Source organism: Corapipo altera, unplaced genomic scaffold (genome assembly GCF_003945725.1).
Source record: "Corapipo altera isolate COAL_440 unplaced genomic scaffold, ASM394572v1 61553, whole genome shotgun sequence".
In the NCBI taxonomy this organism is placed as follows: Eukaryota; Metazoa; Chordata; class Aves; order Passeriformes; family Pipridae; genus Corapipo; species Corapipo altera.
In genome coordinates this window covers 6,790,268-6,807,599 of record NW_020884918.1, presented here as the reverse complement: position 1 = coordinate 6,807,599, position 17,332 = coordinate 6,790,268, and the positions used below count along the sequence as shown (strand labels likewise).

Genomic DNA, 17,332 nt, shown 5'->3' with positions numbered 1-17,332 from the left:
ATATGGAATTGTATTTATTCAGTGGCCCTTGGCGGTTTCCAGGTCCCAGCACTGAACCATGCCCATGCTGTGTGTTGTGTGGCAGCATCCTGAAAACCTGTGATCTGCATTTTTTTATTTAATACCTGTCAGCAAGTTGAACGGAAGTGTGACCTTCCCATAATGTCTCCCAACCTGCTAAGCTGTGGGGTGGGTGACATGGCACATCCTTGTCCCCGACTGGGAATCAGTGTGTGGTTTAGCAGGTGGGAAAGAAGTTATTTTTGTTTTTTTTTTTTTTTCCTTTTCTGAAAATGGAACTGTTGAACCTAATAGAGAACAGACACATATACGTGCAGGAGAATAATTTAAAGTGAGCTTCAGTATTTCTGCACTGGTGAGCTCTCCCTTGCAGGGGTGGGGGATCATGTTTGCTTCTCCTGAAGCACATTGTTGTAAGGAAATTTTATACAGCTTTGAGCCTTAAGAGGTTCAGTGAGGCATGTTACATTAAACCTGAGTGCTTTAATTGTTCCTTTCTCTGGGGAGAATCCTGTAACAGCACCTATGAGCCCCTGCAGCTTTCTTTTGCTTGTGAACTGGGATGGCAAATATTCCAGCGAAACTCCTGATGGACCAGCTGAGCCCCGGCCAGGCAGGGATTTTATGTTGATACTCCATGGACAATAGCACAAGCAGTGTTATCTCAGGGCTGTAATTTCCTGCTGAATCAGCAAGGATGGTGAGAGTGTGAGTTCTGTGCTCTAGATGTGCAGCACTGGGCTGGGAACCTCTGGGAGATGTGAATAGAGGACTGTGGATGCCACCAGCCCAGATAAGCACCTGGGCAGCAATCAGTGAGTGTATTCCCTGCCACTTCCAATATCTCATGTGAGACTTACTCCTAAAAAGTGAGTCATTTATGTTCAAGACGGACTCGAATGGAAACACGTGGAAAATCAATTTTTACCACGTTGTGAAATGAGAACAACAGGCTCCGAAGAAAGACCCATTATGTAGTGACTTATGATCTATTTTTAAGGAATTCCTGCAGGTGCCTGACTCCTGCTTGAGAGTGGCTGTGGGATCTCCTCGATGCTGGAAGATGATGGATTTTGCTTTCTGCCCTGCTTGGACCTGTGCCCTCAGTTTCTGGTGTTGCCTCTTCACCATCTGCTCTTCCTGGGGGAGCCTGGGTGGCACCTGTAGGATGATTTTTTTTGGCAAATAGCAGCAGTTAATAATATCAGCACCTAAACTGGCTTTTTTTTCCCCTGATCAAGCTCTCCCTGACTCGAGCAATACCTCAGCCAGGCAGGATGTCTCCGGCATCGTGTGCTTGGCTGGGTGCCTCAGGCACTGCATGCTCTGCTTCTCCTCTCAGGTTTGATTTGGAGCTGTGTAAACCTCAGACGTGCTTAAAATGAAAATGGGTTTTATTTGCACAAAGCAAAATGGGAAATGTAATTATAAAACTGAGGCACTGGGAAAGCAAAGAGAAAGCAAGTTCAAGCTTAGACCCTACAGGACACAAAGCTCATAGTCTTGCATAATCTTTGTGTTCAATTTTCATCCCAGAGAGAGCTCCTCATAGCTGGTATCTTAGTTTTTTTTGTTGACAATCCAGTACTTTTGGTCATTTGAAGGTGGGATGGGGATTAAATCAGCGCTAAGTCTGGATGCTCCAGAACTAATCTGAGCAATCTGAGTATTGGAAATCCTCTCACAACAATTTCCCTCATTCTTCTGTCTCCAGGAGCCCTCCACCTTTGGCTCAATACTGAGCATTCCCTAGTTTTTGCCAGTCCCATATTCTTTGCCAGTTGTGTCCATGCAGGAGTTGCATGTCACTTCCCATTTTTTCCCCGTTTGTCTCCATTCTGTTTGCAAACATTTTCTTCCACTGTACTCTTTTAGTTAGACTATTGCTTTCAATCAACCTGGCTTTCCTCCCCTGACTGCATTTTCTGAAGTGACGTGAAACTGTGTTGGTTGTGTATTTTGAAATAAGCAATATGCCTGTCTAAGTAAATATCCCATCTTCCAGTCTTCAAGATGTTTCATGAGAGGTATCTGCAGCTGATGATTGTGCAGGTCCTTTGTTTTATGGAGTATTTTATAGAGCTGGCAGCCTTTGCTGCTCGGGTGGTGTGGTGTCTCGCCCAGCCCCACCACTGCAGACTAGTCAAGGATAAGGACCCACCACGAGCATCACTCTGGGCATTTACAATTTATTTTTCCTTTCCACCTGCTCCTCTCTTAATCCCTAGAAGCGGAAAATTAGGAAGAATTTAGTGTAATGACACAAAAAATAAAGGTGTTTATGGGGCTGCTGGGTGCAGAGGTGTTTATAGCAGCTCTTCATACAGTGTGTTCTCATCCTGGCTGCCACAGCATCCATGTGGGTGAGGATCAGGCTCACAGGTGGTTGAGTAAGGGCAGGAACCAAATTCTCTGCAATTCTTTCCAGTCTCCCTTTGATGTTTGTTATTTTTTTAAATAACGATGACCGCTCTGGATGCTGCTGGAAAAGCCTGATGTTTTAATTAAAAACTCAGGTTTTGAGGGCATTTATAACTCGCTGTGTTAAATTACAGAAGACTGAAACTTGGCAGATGCTGAAGCAATTTCAGGATCCCAGTCTGCAAGCTCTACATCTTACAGGAGCAGCAGGAGATGTTATTTCCTAGCAGTAGGATGCAGTGCTCTAATTCCTTCAATTAGTGTTGCCTGTTTGGAAGCTTTGCTGCTGGTGACAGTGAGGCATCTTCCAAGGGGCTGACTTTGTCTTTTCAGCATCAAAAGATTTTATGTTTGTTTCCAGGGCCTATATCACAGACTTGAAGGTGGAGCAGTTAATTAATTAATTTGTTCTAATCAATATTCAGCAAAATTTGGAAACACAAAATAAAAAAGCGTATCTTTTTAATTCATTCTCTGTGACTATCAAGACTGCTTTTTTTCAGCCAGTCAGAAGATACATGTTTCTCCAAAATTATCATCTCCTTCCTGAAGGGAACGGAGTTGTTGCATTTGAGTGGTAAAGTGCAGCAGGCTGGGAAGCACATCAGGAGGACTGAAAACAAGGTGATCTGTGGCCTTTCTAGCCTGGAACAGAGAGTGGCTGAGAGTGAGGGTCAGGTTGAGGGTGACTAAGCTCCTTTCAGGTGTCTTTGATCCATTCTGAGGGTAGTAGTGTGAGATCCCCCAAAACATGAATTTCATATTTTGACTCACCTATGACACCAAACCCTTTATTTTAAGGAAATATTGCCAAGCATGCAGACTAATCCAGTGCATGCTTTGCTTTCAGGTGGTCCTACCACGACTTTTTAAAGAGGTATCGTGTGCTTATGAAGAAGACAGACCTCGCTAAGAATGACAAGAAGCAGATCTGCAAGACCCTGTTGGAAGACCTCATTAAGGTGAGCTGGGACCAGATCTTTGGCAGTGATTTTAACAGCGCAGAGGTTTGTGGCTTTTGTGTCATCTGAAGTTACTGCTCCTGCTCCAGCTTCACCTGCTGCTTGTGCAGGTGCTTCTTCATCCCGGGCAGCCTGGGGATTTTTCCAAAATGAGATAATCTTTCAAGGAGGCAGAGAGAGCAAGCGTGACATGGGATCTCATGGTTGTGGTCAAGATGCACATACTCTTCCAGTGCTGGTGAAGTCCTGAGTTTACTGTCACTGGCTGGACATGATCAACTGGCCACTTTTTAAAAATGTGTCACCCCAACCCCTCCTTCTGTTTTTGTCTAGCCATAGCTGGAGCATGTGTTAGAGCTCCAGCTTGGGACAACATCATGAACCTTAATGAATCTTGATGTATGGGAAACTTGTAATAGCCCTATGTGGAAAAAGCATCCCATAGATTGGGATTCTTTTCCCATAAGCAAATTGGAAGGTTTTGCCCCCTCTCCTTATCAAAACCTTGCTGCTCCTCTGTGCTTTATTTTTAAATAACAAATGTGCACGCAGAGGTTTCTTGCTGCTGGGTAGCCCCAAATTTGCACAGCACCTTAGCCAGGTTTTAATGTTTGATCTCTTGTTTTCCTGTGGTTTTTGAGGAGTGTACCTAACTGGATTCCTCTCTGCGAAAGCTGTTTTCCTTATGCACCAAGTGTTTCCCTTGGCTGCAGAGCCTTTTGAATGACTTTGCAGATGAAAACATTAATCTTTTTTAGAAACAAATCCTTTATTTAAATGCTGTGATGTTGCATTTTTGGTTTAGAATGTGTCCATGCCCATGGCAGGGGCACTGGAACTAGATGATCTTTAAGGTCCCTTCCAACCCAAACCATTCTAGGATTCTGTGATTGCTCTATTCAACTTTAAAGAAACCCAAGAAAAAAACCAAACAAACCAAATACAAGCCAAACCAAAACAAAAACTTCCCAAGCCATTAAAAATCTGTGTAAATACATGGAATTTAAGACTGAACTGTAGTGCTCGAGTAGCTTGGGGTCTAGTAGTATCTTCGTCACCCAGTTAAGAAGGGACGTGAGCTGACAAATTTTATTCAGAGGGGGATTTTTACTCTGTGTCTACTGAGCAACACAGATTGAAAACAAACAAACAAACAAACAAATAAATAAATAATGTTTACGCTAATTAAATTTCGTTTCCCTTGTGCTTTTGAAAAGGATCCAGACAAGTTCCAGTTTGGACATACCAAGATCTTCTTCCGCGCAGGGCAGGTGGCGTATCTGGAGAAACTGCGGGCAGACAAGTTCAGAGCTGCCATCATCATGATTGAGAAGACGGTGAGGGGGTGGCTGCAGAGGGTCAAGTACCAGAGGCTGAGACAAGCCACAGTCGTCCTCCAGCGCTACGCACGGGGGCACCTGGCACGGAGGTGGGTCGTGGGGAGCCCTCCGGGGAAAGGGCTGGCTGGGAACTCGAGTGTAAAAAAACGCCTCTGCCCACTCGTGTTTTCGATTTTCCGTCTTGTAGGTCTTCAACTTGAGGTTTTCGTACAGAAAAAACCTTTGAAAACGCCCTGCGTGGGGTGTTGCCTTTTAGCCCCTTGAAAGTAAGGCGCGTACTGTGCATGTGGATAACAGTGTGGTGAAAGTTCCTGTGCTGAAGTCAGGACTCGTTCCTGGTCCCTCTCTTCAGCTTTACTTAGGGGCAAGAGATAAAAATTCTTTGCCTCAAACTGGTTTCTTGTCTACGCTAGTTTAATTTCCAGGTGCTGGGCCAAGGCCAGAGCATAGGCAACTGGGTTATAATCAGATGACTGAAGTACTCTGAAGTATTTAGGTGAAGGTATTTCGCAGAACTAATATTTTCCTGGGACTACCTGTGGTAAAGGGCATTTGGATCAGCCAGGGAGCAGTTGGCTAGTTGGTATGCACTGTCTTCTGCAGGGACCAGCTTTGTGCCTCCTTAAAGTCCAAGGGGAGCTCTCAGGATTGACTGACTGTATCCTTTTTAACGAGAAAAATCGCTCCGGATCACTGGCAGTGGGGCTGTTTGCAGTACAGAATAACAGAGCTCAGTGTTTAACTCTTCGTGTGAAGGAACCTCAAGCTCCCTCGTGCCAGTGGCTTGCTGGGATTTCTGTAGATAACACTGTGCTGGGCTGCAGGTGTCAGATGTGTGGTGAATGCGAGGGAGCAGAAAAGCAAAGGAGTAGCATCCCGACACAGTGATCACTTTCCATCTTTTGCCCCTTATTCAAGTCTGACGCTGCTGTGTACAGTCACACTGTGTTTTGGAAGAGTGTCAGAGGTACTGGCTGAATTTGTGGTGTTACTTGTGATTGTGAAAGGGATTGGTGTCATGGAGAATCCAGGCATGAGAAGGTCTAGGAGAAGCAAAGATGGGCAGTTTGATGACTTTTATTTAAAATTGAGCATGGATTTTTCTTGTATTCATAAGTCCACATACTTCTCTAGAAGTTCTCTAGAAGTCTCTGCCAGCCTTGCAGCCTTGGACAAGGCAAATGAGACCTAAGCAATAAGAGAAAGGTTAAGGAAAAGGGAGAGTTGGAAGTGTTCAAGGCCAGGTTGGGCAGAGCTTGGAGCAACCTGGTCTAGTGGAAGGTGTCCCTGCCCATGGCAGGGGGGTGGATGGAGCTGAGCTTTAAGGTCCCTTCCAACCCAAGCCATTGTGAGATTAACTTGAGCCTCTCAGATGGGCTCTCCATACACATCTACAGACTTGGACTTTACATCTCACTTTGCATCAGTCAACCATTCCTCTAGGGAGAGGAGGAGGGGTGCCTGCTGATGTCAAAGTGATGGGATATGAGCTAAAAGAGAGGCTGGAAGCAGACATGTAAAAACCACCAACTGCAGTGTTTCTTCCTTATGATTTTTCAGTTCCCCTCTTCATGAAGGTTTCATAGGGGATGGATGGCATCTGAATAACTGCTGTCTCCTCTTTTTGGAGACAGATCATCCCTTATCCTCTTTAGTAAGCCCTAGTTCAGCAGGTCCTAATGAGAAGCTATTGACCTTGATCAAGTGAATATATAAACCAATACGATGTGGCTCTTAGTTTTGATGAGCTTTTCACAAAATGGAAGTGGATCTGTATAATGTTTCATGCTGAAAGCAATAAATGAATCATAAGTTCAGCAAAACAAGCTACTTATCAAATGAAATGGAGGTCTTATGGGCATTTATTAACTGGTGTAACAACAAATTGAGCATGAGTTCAGCTGGGGAGTGGGAGCCACGTGGTGGAGAGTTGACCACATCCCTTATTATTTACTCTCCGTGAATTGCCTGAGGCTCTGCTCATAAATGCTGCCAAACCAGTGCACACCAGTTGAAATGTCAAATCTGTTTGCTGCTGTTCTCACTGAGTCAGTAGGTACCCCATGCAAAATGGGCTTTTTATGGTTAGGGAAGTGATGGAGCCAACCATCACTCATGGCTCATGTAAATAAGGCAGAGAGATCAAACCAGGGAAAACCTGGGGAAATACTTGTTTTCAATACTGTTTGGGAACAATTAGGGGTGTTGATTTGTGGCTCCAGTGCTCCTGGGTTCCATAGATGCTGCCTGATAGCGTGGAGATTTCCTTAGCCCTACTGTTGGGGTGGTCTTTCCTGAATGCCATCAAGCTACTTTTGGACAAACAGTTTTTCTCTCTGTCCAGTTTAAAACTTATTAGACATGAAGAAGGGGAGTTTGGTTTTCCTGCTAAGCTTTCTCCCGTGCTTTGCAGGCTTGCTGAGCACCTGAGGAGGACGAGAGCTGCCATCATCTTGCAGAAGCAGTTCCGAATGCTGCGGATCCGCCGAGCTTTCCAGAGGGTCCGCAACTCCACCATCACCATCCAGGCTTTTGCTCGGGGAATGTTCGCCAGGAGGATTTACCACCAGGTACGACACCTCCATGGACTGTCTGCCTTATGAAAGAGTGGGAAAAGCCTCTATGTTTACCTTTGCTGCCACAGCAGTGTGATGTGTTTATTGTGGCTGTTTCGATGTTTATGAAGCCGACGGCCTCTGGTGTTTCTGGTGAGCAGGCAGTGACAGTGAGCATTGCTGTTTAAAGCTGTGCAAGGAGAAAAAAAAAGATTTTGGCAGCAGCACCTCAGTGGAGCAGCTAAATGAAGTCAGTCAGTCAGGTGCTGGAAGGCACTGTGGAAATCTGGAAATGTCGTTTGATCTAACCTGTTCTCTGCTAAAACCTCCCTGGCCAAATGAATCTGTGCCTGAGCTGTGCTGCAGGTGCTGTTACCAGGAGAGTAGGAAGACAAGAAGGGTCTGTCAGGGAAGGCAACAAGTCGTTTATTGATAGAAATCTCCCTTTAATTAGTTCTCTTCTCTAGCTTTCTGTGTAAAACGGGGACCTGAATGCAAAAAACTGAAAGTTTGATGACAGCAGTGATACAGCGAGAAACCATAGAGTCCTAGAGAGGTTTGGGTGGGAAGGGACCTTCAAGTTCATCTCTTTCCATTGCCCTGCCGTGGGCAGGGACACTTTCCACTAGACCAGGTTGCTCCAAGCCCTGTCCAGCCTGGCCTGGATCCCTGGAAACTTCCAGGGATCCAGGGGCAGCCACAGCTTCTCTGGGCAACCTGTGCCAGGGCCTCACCACCCTCACAGCCAGAAATTTCTCTGCAGTCTCTGATTTAACCCTGCCCCCTGTCAGTGTGAAGCCATTTCCCCTTGTCAAAATTCCTTCTCCAGCTATTGTCTGTCAGGAAACTGAGAACAGCTCTGGGGAATCTTTTGTCCACTCCTCATATCCAGCACTGTTTTGGTGGTCCCTAAACTTATGCCTAACTGGGCCATGGGCCTACTTGAAGAATTGAGAAGAATGATGAGACAGGAGGGGAAAGCCTTCTCCTGGGGATGGTGGAGGTTACCTGGACACCTGGTGACCTATCAGAGAGATCAGGGTTGTCCTCTGAGACAGACCAGCTGGGTGCTGATGATAGGGAATTTGTGCTGCCACTGCTTTTTCAGCATCTGTTTTTCAAACTGGAAGCCTCTGCAGGGGTGGCAGCTGGTCGAGAAGTTAAACCCCCTGAGGTTAAAGGTAGCCCAAATCTTAACAAGGTGTAGAAGTTGGCTGAAGTCCAGGCCTCGCAAATCTGAACGTCCTTAATCTCTGGAGCACCTGGGTGTAGGTACTGGGTATAGGTATTGGTTCAAGTGCATGTTCAGCAACAGGTGCAGAGTGGTGGGGGATGCTCCTTGGGGTCAGGGCATGCCCAGTGCCCACCAAAACTTTGCTTTAAGGCTGGAATAGTTCTCCAAGACAGTGCAGTGGGGTTTCTTGTATCTCTTTGGGCAGCCCCAGTTTCTCCATCTATGAATACCAAGGCTGGAGACATACAAAGCTCATTTCCCAGTAACTCCTGCTGCATCCTAAGTTCACACAATCCCTTTAATCTGAATTAAAATTTGCAATTGCAAAGAAAACCTTAGGGTGAAACAAAATATTTGTAAGAGAACCTGAGAGGGTACCTTTTCTGAGACAAGTTATCCCAAACTAATAACAGCAGTGTCTTGTAATCTTCAAATTCTCCTGCTATTTATTTCCTTATCAGACTGAAGCATAGATGAGCATAAGAAAGTTATTAACAACATGCTGGTTGTATCTCTAATATGTCAGCATTCAGTTGTAGAGGAAGGAATTGAATTGCCACCTACTGAAAAGATTGTAATAAATTTTGGGGAAGAAATTCAATGCACAAGCACCAGAAATTTCACAAAACCCTAGATAAAGGTTCCTAGAAGTTTAATTGTGTGACTGCAGACTGTAGTGAAAGGACTCAGGGTTTTATTTGAAGGTTATTCACATGATAAGAAATCCCACCAGGACAGCATTTATCTGCAGTAAAAATTATCATAATGCGGGGGTGGAACACAGAAAAAAAAATCTACAGACCTGTTCTGGTGTGAGTTATATCTGATGCTGAAGGGCCAGTAAGTTTGTTGCTAAGTGTTTGTGTGTCTGTTAATGGCTGTTTACTCTGCTGGCTGTGGATCTCAGTAGTATTCTGAGGTGGTCCATGAAGCCTCCCTTGAGCCCAGATGCCCCCTGTTCCCGTCAAGTTCTCTACTCACTGACCAGGATCATACACCCTCACGTCACTGGCCAAGCAGATCTTGACTTGGTTTAGAGAGCCAGGCTCCTAAGAGAGGTCTGGATGTGTCCAGCACAGTATCTGGAGAAACGTTTCAGGAGGGGGGGATTGGAGTCCTGTCTGTGACAGAGGATGCCTTTATCTCCAGCCATCACCCCGTGCACCTACCAGGACACTCCTTGGAGGAGAAGCCCTTCCAAAGGCAGTTGTTTGGGAAGCGTTGAGTGCTGTGTTGCAGCCAAACCAGGGCTGCTGCTACCCGTACAGGTGACTTCCCATGAATGGCCATAACCTGAAGGGGGCTAGATTTAGATGGCATATTAGGAAGGAATTCTTTGCCGTGAGGGTGGCGAGATGGTCTCTAAGGTCCCTTCCAACCCAAGCCATTTCATGGTTCTATGATTCTGTGACTTTCCTCCTTCTGACTGTCCCATTCCTGCCCATGCTGTGCAGATCCTGGCGGAGCACAAAGCCACCATCCTGCAGAAATATGCCCGGGGCTGGCTGGCCCGCACGCGCTTCCACAGGGTGCAGGCTGCCACCATCGTCCTGCAGTGCTACTACCGGCGCATGAAGGCCAGGCAGCAGCTGAAGGCACTCAGGATCGAGGCCCGCTCAGCTCAGCACCTGAAGAAGCTCAATGTTGGCATGGAGAACAAGGTGGTCCAGCTCCAAAGGAAGATCGACGAGCAGGTACGTCCCGAGCTGTGTTGCGGCGAGTGTGGTCATGCTGCCGCTTTGCCTCTGTTTTGTTGTCCTTCCCAGGAAGGGTTTTGTCTTTCCATGTTGTCTGGTAAGGGTGTTGTCGTGTTGGTGGCAGCCTTCGCTGCTTCTGGCCTGGCATTTGTAAGGGTGGGACAGCACCATGGAAGCACAGATGTGCTTGGATCTTGGGTCTCCCCCTTGCTCAGGGAGCTGCAAAAGCTGCGATGAAATTGTCGTGAGAACTGCCCAGAAGGGCTCAGAGGAGGAAAGTAAACTGGCAGTTTTGAAAGCTGTTGCTTGAAAACCCAAGCCAGCTCCATGTGAGATCCCGATGTCAAAGGGGTTTGGGGCTGGGTTGTTCTCCTGTGCTTCCTACTTTACAAGCAGTGAGGGTGCAGAGTCTCTGCCACAGCTGATTGTATGAACTGTGTGTCTTATGAGTCACTTTCCCCAGAAGATAAACTGTAATTTGGGTAAATACTTCGCAAAGTAATTTGAGCACGTTTGTGTTACTAGACATAGCAACTCTTCAGGACTAAGAACCCTGGTGAGGGGTGGGATGGTGGGGTGGAGATGCCTTTGTGGGTGACTTGATGGTCTTACTGTGACTCCTTGATGGCAGGGAGGTCTTCAGCAATTGCCACTTGTTATTAATGAGCTGCAGAATAATGGTTTGATTACACACTTAGGAGAAGGGTTTTCCAACTATTAATGTAAGCAAGTTACTCTGATAAATACCCTCTATGTTGCTGTACAAGGACTTCAGGGTGAGCATAAGAAACGCTGAGTGGGACCTATATATCAACAGGTAATTTCACATCTACTTGCGTCCTCCAACAGACCTTTTACAGGCAGAAGAACATTCCCTCTGAGTCAGGATAAGGAGTGCCAGTTAGCAGTAATTGTGGGTTTTCATTCTGGGATATTGTCAGGGACCCTTATACATCATACCTGGCTTCCTCGCCACCTTAAATCTCTCCATCCCTGAATGACATGAGCAGTCCTGCGATGGAGATGATGAGAAGTGACTCTGCGTTGGCTCGGATACTGCAGAGTCAGGATACCCTGGGATTTGCATTACTGCTGGCAGCCTTCATTGCAGTATTAATTGGCTGCAAAGTGTGCACTGCAGCCGAGTCTGACTTTCAGACACTGGTGTTTAATTTTAAAATGCCTGTTTGCATACTTGTATTTTGCAAACAGTAGCTTTGGAAGGGAAAACCTTAAGAATAATGTTTGATATGACCCTTTATCTGGAGGGTATTCAGTGGAATTAAATAGGATGAGTCATTTGAGGTCCAGATATTTGGGCTGAACTTGCGCAATGAGTGTGGACGTCAGTGTTGGGCCTGCTGAGCTGCTGGGCTTGGCCCTGGAGCAGCAGTATTAATTTTTAGTTTACATTCTCCCCCAGTTCATTACCAATTTACTGCTAGGAAAAGTGCGTGAATAGAACAATAAAGAAAAAAAACCCAATATTTGGTTAACACTGGCTTCCTGTCATGGATTAGGAAAGCAGCAGAAGGGTTTCCTTTAGGGAAGGAGTCATGGAGAGCTTTTAACTAGGCAGAAATAATGGTCTGGACCTCATCTTGCTCTCTCTTGGTCTCTGCACAGGCCATTTTGAAGCAGTTTCTTTGATGCTTTCTGTGTAACTTTTACAGTGAAGGATTGCTGCTTTGTGTTACTCATGTTAGTCTGTCCAGTGAGCTGATTTAACCATCCTTCCAGTACCACCAGGTTTCCCTGGGATGCTTTGGAAGTGCTAATGAGCACCATTACAGTGGACTTTCTTTTCAGTACGTTGAATTTATTTTTTTCTGGCACAGTGAGTTTGCTGCATGGTAGTTTCCCTGAAGGATCTTGCTAATCTATAAACACAACCTTTGGAAATACCAATTAGCTTTCTAGGAAAAAAAAAAGTATATACCAGGTAACCTGGAGAGCTGCAGTTGTATCATTTTCTAAATAGCTGTGGACGAAAATGTTTCTATTTCTGCTGCTTTAGCTCATGCATGAGTAGAGATGCAGTACTCCATGTGCCCCCAAGGAAGAGAAGATCTTTGAAAACATTAAAACCTTTCCTTGTATATCAGCCTCGGCTCACATGCTCTGGCATCTGTAACTGGAATGGTTTAATTCAGTTTTTGAATCAGGTGAAGGATTTTTTTGCACACAGAAGAAAGGTTTAAATCTATTTTGCTGCTAAACATCCTCACTGGACCACTTTTTTTTTCTAATTACCTTAGACCAGTCTTTGCTTTTTCTTCCCTTTTTTTTTTTTTTCAGTTAAGTTTCTTTAAATCTGCGTGTTGTGCCTGTCTGAGATACTTTCAAGGCTGGTACCTAATTTAGTGTTACATGTTCATGCAGCTAATAATTAGATTCACTGTGTGGTCTCCATACTATCTCTACAAGCAGTAGTATCTCCGTGAGCATTTATTGAATAAAACTAGTTTGGGTAGGAATAGTGATGAATTTGTTGCCTCTGCCATTGGTAGCAAAATTAACTAAAATTATTTAAAAAAACCAAAACAACTAGGTTGGGTTGAAACCAGTACTCTCACAGCTCTGCAGGGCTGGATAATGATGGAAAATAAGGCAAGTTCAAGTTTAACAGAGTCTGTTGAGCAATCTCTGATTGCAGTGGGGAGCACCCCGGTAAACGCTGTCTCATGTCTCTGATAGCTAATAACAAGAAAAAGCAATTCCTCTGCATTTTTCTGGTTTCTGCATGGAAATCTCTGTTGGCTGGTACAGAAAACCATATACAGAAACCTTAGCACAGAAGGTTCTGCAAACGGATCTCTTTGGAAATATCTTTGGAGCTCTCCTATGGAGACAGGCTGGGAGGGCTGGGGGTGTTCACCTGGAGAAGAGAAGGCTCCAGGGAGACCTGAGAGCCCCTTCCTAAAAGAGGCTCCAGGGGATCTGGAGAGGGACCTGGGACAAGGGCCTGGAGGGACAGGAGAAGGGGGAATGGCTTCCCACTGCCAGAGGGCAGGGTCAGATGGGATACTGGGAAGGAATTCCTGTCTGTGAGGGTGGTGAGACCTTGGCACAGGTTTCCCAGAGAAGCTGTGGCTGCCTCTGGATCCCTGTAAGTGTCCAAGACCAGTTTGGACAAGTCTTGGAGCAACCATGTCTAGTGGAAGGTGTCCCTGCCCATGGTAAGGGAGTGGAAGTGGATAATCTTTAAAGTCCCTTCCAACCCCAGTTATTCTAAGATTCTATGAAATGCCTTTGGTCACGCAGAAATTATAATTTCCTACATGCAGAATTTTGATGTTCATTAATAATTCATTAGAAGGGAGCAAAGGAAAAAACGTTAATATCTCACATTTACTTGTTTTTCCATTTTAGATGTGTGTTAATCTTGCTTCAGTTCACTGAGACTCTACATTGAGAGGGGGATGCTTTGGGAGGTCACCTAAAGAGGGGCCGAAAGGATGATCAGAGGAAACTTCAAAAACCAGACTACATTTTAAGTTTCAAAATGGTTCTTTTGCTGCCATGGTTGTCTACCTAACGTTAGCAAAGTTCACGTGGTAGGGTCTTAACAAAGCTCTTGGTCTGTTGTGAATTAGCTGACATTTCTGGGGCTGACTAATAATGATGGTGTTTATTAGTCACAATGTCATTACTTTGATTTGAAGCACAAAAAACAAATGAGGCTACTGAATTTTTGAGTCTGAAAACTTCAGGAGCAAATCACTGCTAAGTGCTTTAAAAGAGAAAACCTGAGCAAATAAGAAGATGACTGAGCAGGCACATGACTCAAAAGCAGGGAGCTCGAGTATGCAGTTCTGCATTGTCACCTCAGGTTTCTGCAGGCCTAGGAGCCAGGAATAAAAGAGTAAACTGCAAAACAAATATTACAGATTAAACAAAAAAGAAGCAAACCAATCACATTAAGCAACAGCGTTTGGAAGCTGTAGTAGGAGCATAGTCTTTTGGTTTGGTTGCCAGTGCTACCAAGCATTGTTTGCCTTTGAGTGGTATCAGTGTAATACCCATTTAACAAATGCTTCTATAATTCTTGCCAAAATATTATTGAGCTTTCAGCACAGTTTAGACATAACTTTTAGCTCTGTGAGCTTTATTAGCATGTGCATGGAAATGTTTGTTGTCGTGAGCTTGTTTCCCGCCACACTCGAGGATTCTGAGTGGTTACTTTTGCAGTGCATCAAGGCAGTGCATGCATTCATGTGACTTATGCTCTTATGTCCTTCTCTTTGGGCTGCAGAACAAGGAATACAAACTCCTGAACGAGCAGCTCTCCACGCTGACGTCAGCCCACTCCTCCGAGGTGGAAAAGCTGAAGAAGGAGCTGCTGCAGTACCAGCAGAGCCAGCGGGGCGATGGCAACCAGCTTGTCAGCCTGCAGGAGGAGATGGAGCACCTCAGGCTGGAGCTGGAGAGGGCTCATGGGGAGAGGAAGGTGGTGGAGGACAGCTACATGCAGGAGAAAGACCTGCTGAGAAAGGTATGTCTCTGTCTGTTGCATCTCAGGCTGTGCAGGGGGTTGGTGAAAGCTCACTCTTCACGGGTCTGAAGGGGAGAGAGTTTCTATTCTTTGATTAATATTTTTGCTGGTTTTGTTTTTGCTGCTGAATGCCTCTAGAATGTATCTTTAACCAGCTCATGGGGCAGCAAGGGCAGGTGAACGTCCCTGCAAGGGGCAGTGACTGCCTTGTGTCAGAAGGACGTCCCATCTTGATGCCTTTTGCACTGCCAGCCACAAAGAAACTCCCCAAACCCAAACCCATCTGGAAAACAGGACATTTAATAACCATGGATACCACAGAATCATTAAGGTTGGAAAAGACCTGTAAGATTGCCAAGTCCAACCATCAACCCAGTCCCAGCACTGTGTTCACCACTAAACCATGTCCTCAAGTGCCACATCCACATGGTTTCTAGGGATGAAGACTCCACCACTTTCCTGAGCAGTCTGCTCCAATGCTTTACAACCCTTTATGTGAAAAAAAATTCCCTGTTACCACACCTAAACCTCCCCTGGCACAACTGGAGGTTTGTTTCTTCTCATCCTGAGCTTCAGGTGTATGCCAGAGCTTCATGTTTATACAGTGATTCATCATGATGTGTGCAAAGTATTGGAGAGGGCTGTCATAGATGCTGTAAATATTAGGAAGATGTCCTTCCTCATCCCAGCCCAGGATGGGACACGAGGGTTCAGTTTTTGCCATGGCTGTTGCATCTGGTTGTAGTGGTGTTGTAGGTACACAGAGCTGTGATCTGTGTGAAGATCAACTTCTCTCTTCCCAGGCAGAAGCACTGCTCCAGCACCACCTAGGCTGGTTGTTATGAGCCTTCATAGGGTTTGGAGCTGGGATATACACTAAATATATTTTTTTTTTCTGCTCCTTCATGCAAGCTCATAGAATATCTTGAGTAGGAACGGTCCCACAAGGATAATCAACTCCTGTGCTTTATCTCTTGAGGTGGATGTGGTCCAACACTGCCACCATTGTACAAGAAAGAATTCTAGTGGAGGAAGAGACTTCGGAGTGGAGAGTTTGTTTTGCAAAGAGTAAAAATGGCCCTTATGCCCTGAATTTCTTTGCTGGTCAGATTAATTCTGAATAACAACCATTCTCATAACCTGAAGCTCTAAGATGTGGGTTTGGTTTCCTTCTGCGAATGCTTGTGGCTTCTCAGGTTAAATCCATGATATTTCTTCTGTAGCAGCAATTGAATTGAATCTTTGATCTTGCTGTTGGAAAGAATTCAGGGCTTTCTTACTCAATATATTGCAAAAAAAAGCTGTTTTGTTACTCTGGAACAGCACTTTGTGTGTGACGACCTGAAGATGAGTCACTTTTGGAAATTAAAAAAAAAAAAAAAAAAAAAAAAAACCTGGAATTAGCTGTGTTTTTATTATGGTGAAAGAGTGCCCACACGGGGCTCTTCCAGGGCACTTCATGCAGCACCACCTGCCCTGGCCAACCTTCACTTGCTGCTGAGCACTCGGGTTTGGCTGAGGAGCTGCGGGAACTGTGGTCAGGATTACTTAATCTGAACCATTAGCACAACTGAGATGCATTTTTGGGTGTACATCTCAGAAAGGTGAGCACCCTGTTGTGTCTTGGCTGGACCAAGAAGTGTCAGGTAATCACCTGCTCCACTCTTTGCATGTCTGTTTCACCCATGCAGGGAACGTATGAAATCAGTGATTTTCTTTTATCCACCACCAAAATAGAAGATCTCTTTTGGCACAGGACTCCATTCATTATCTGGCTGCAGCATAGGCTTTTAGAGCCAGAAAAGATGCTTTGTTTTGAAGGTGATGCAGGGGGATAAACTGCTTCTCTTTGTTCTTGATTGCAAATCCCCTTTGAGCACTCGGAAGGAAGGTTGGTTTAATCACGAAAGAAATGCTTTTGAAAAGCATGAAAACAAAGCAGAAGCTTTCCCTTGCTGTAGAAGTGCCTACAGCAGAGCAAATACTGTGCATTTTACCATGACAGTAAATGGTTTAATTATAAAACATTTCTAATGAGCAGTGCAGGCTCCCATTTCTGGCATTAGCTTTCCATTGCTCCTTTTGGTTCCTTGTCAGTGGGAAGACGGAGAAGACCTGTTTCCTTCCTGAAAACATTAATTTAGCCAAAACATTTCTCAGGAAAAATTCTGATAAGACATATTTTGACTAATTCTAACAAATACCAGAAGCTGGGGAGTGTCTAGAAACTGAACTCAGGTGAGAAGCACTTTTCACCTTCAAGATGAGGATTGCACCATGGCCATGGTTGCAGTGGAACACATTTACTCTGGAAATGATTCCCACAGTCATCTCACCTCTGAGCGAGATTGAGATGAGCCTTAATTCTGTAATTTGAGCTGAGGCTGCAGATTCTGCAAATCCCTATCAGTTATGATTTTGTTACTTTAAAAAAGCCTTTTAGTCTCTTCCTCATAGCTATTCTCTCTGAGCCCTTAATTTTGGAATAGCTCTTTTTACTTAATTTTGTGATGAAGTTTAAAACATCAGGTCTGGGTAACAGACCAACAGCTCTTTGTAGGGCTTTTTGTAGCATCAAGTTTCCTCACCTGATGAGAGAGGATAATT

At 45.0% G+C, this 17,332-nt stretch overlaps 1 protein-coding gene across 5 annotated transcripts in view; it reads left to right on the top strand.

Annotated features, from left to right (window-relative positions):
- The window catches only part of MYO5B (myosin VB), a 146,163-nt gene that overhangs the window by 91,820 nt on the left and 37,011 nt on the right, over positions 1 to 17,332 (top strand). For all 5 annotated transcript variants that reach the window (XR_003529766.1, XM_027656049.1, XM_027656047.1 and 2 more), the window contains exons 18-22: positions 3,293 to 3,404; positions 4,622 to 4,833; positions 7,158 to 7,314; positions 9,988 to 10,227; positions 14,486 to 14,725. Coding sequence is in view for 4 of the 5 variants with exons in the window: in XM_027656049.1 (XP_027511850.1) it covers positions 3,293 to 3,404; positions 4,622 to 4,833; positions 7,158 to 7,314; positions 9,988 to 10,227; positions 14,486 to 14,725 (961 nt within the window). In the remaining variant the exon portion in view is untranslated. The remainder of the gene's footprint in view (positions 1 to 3,292; positions 3,405 to 4,621; positions 4,834 to 7,157; positions 7,315 to 9,987; positions 10,228 to 14,485; positions 14,726 to 17,332) is intronic.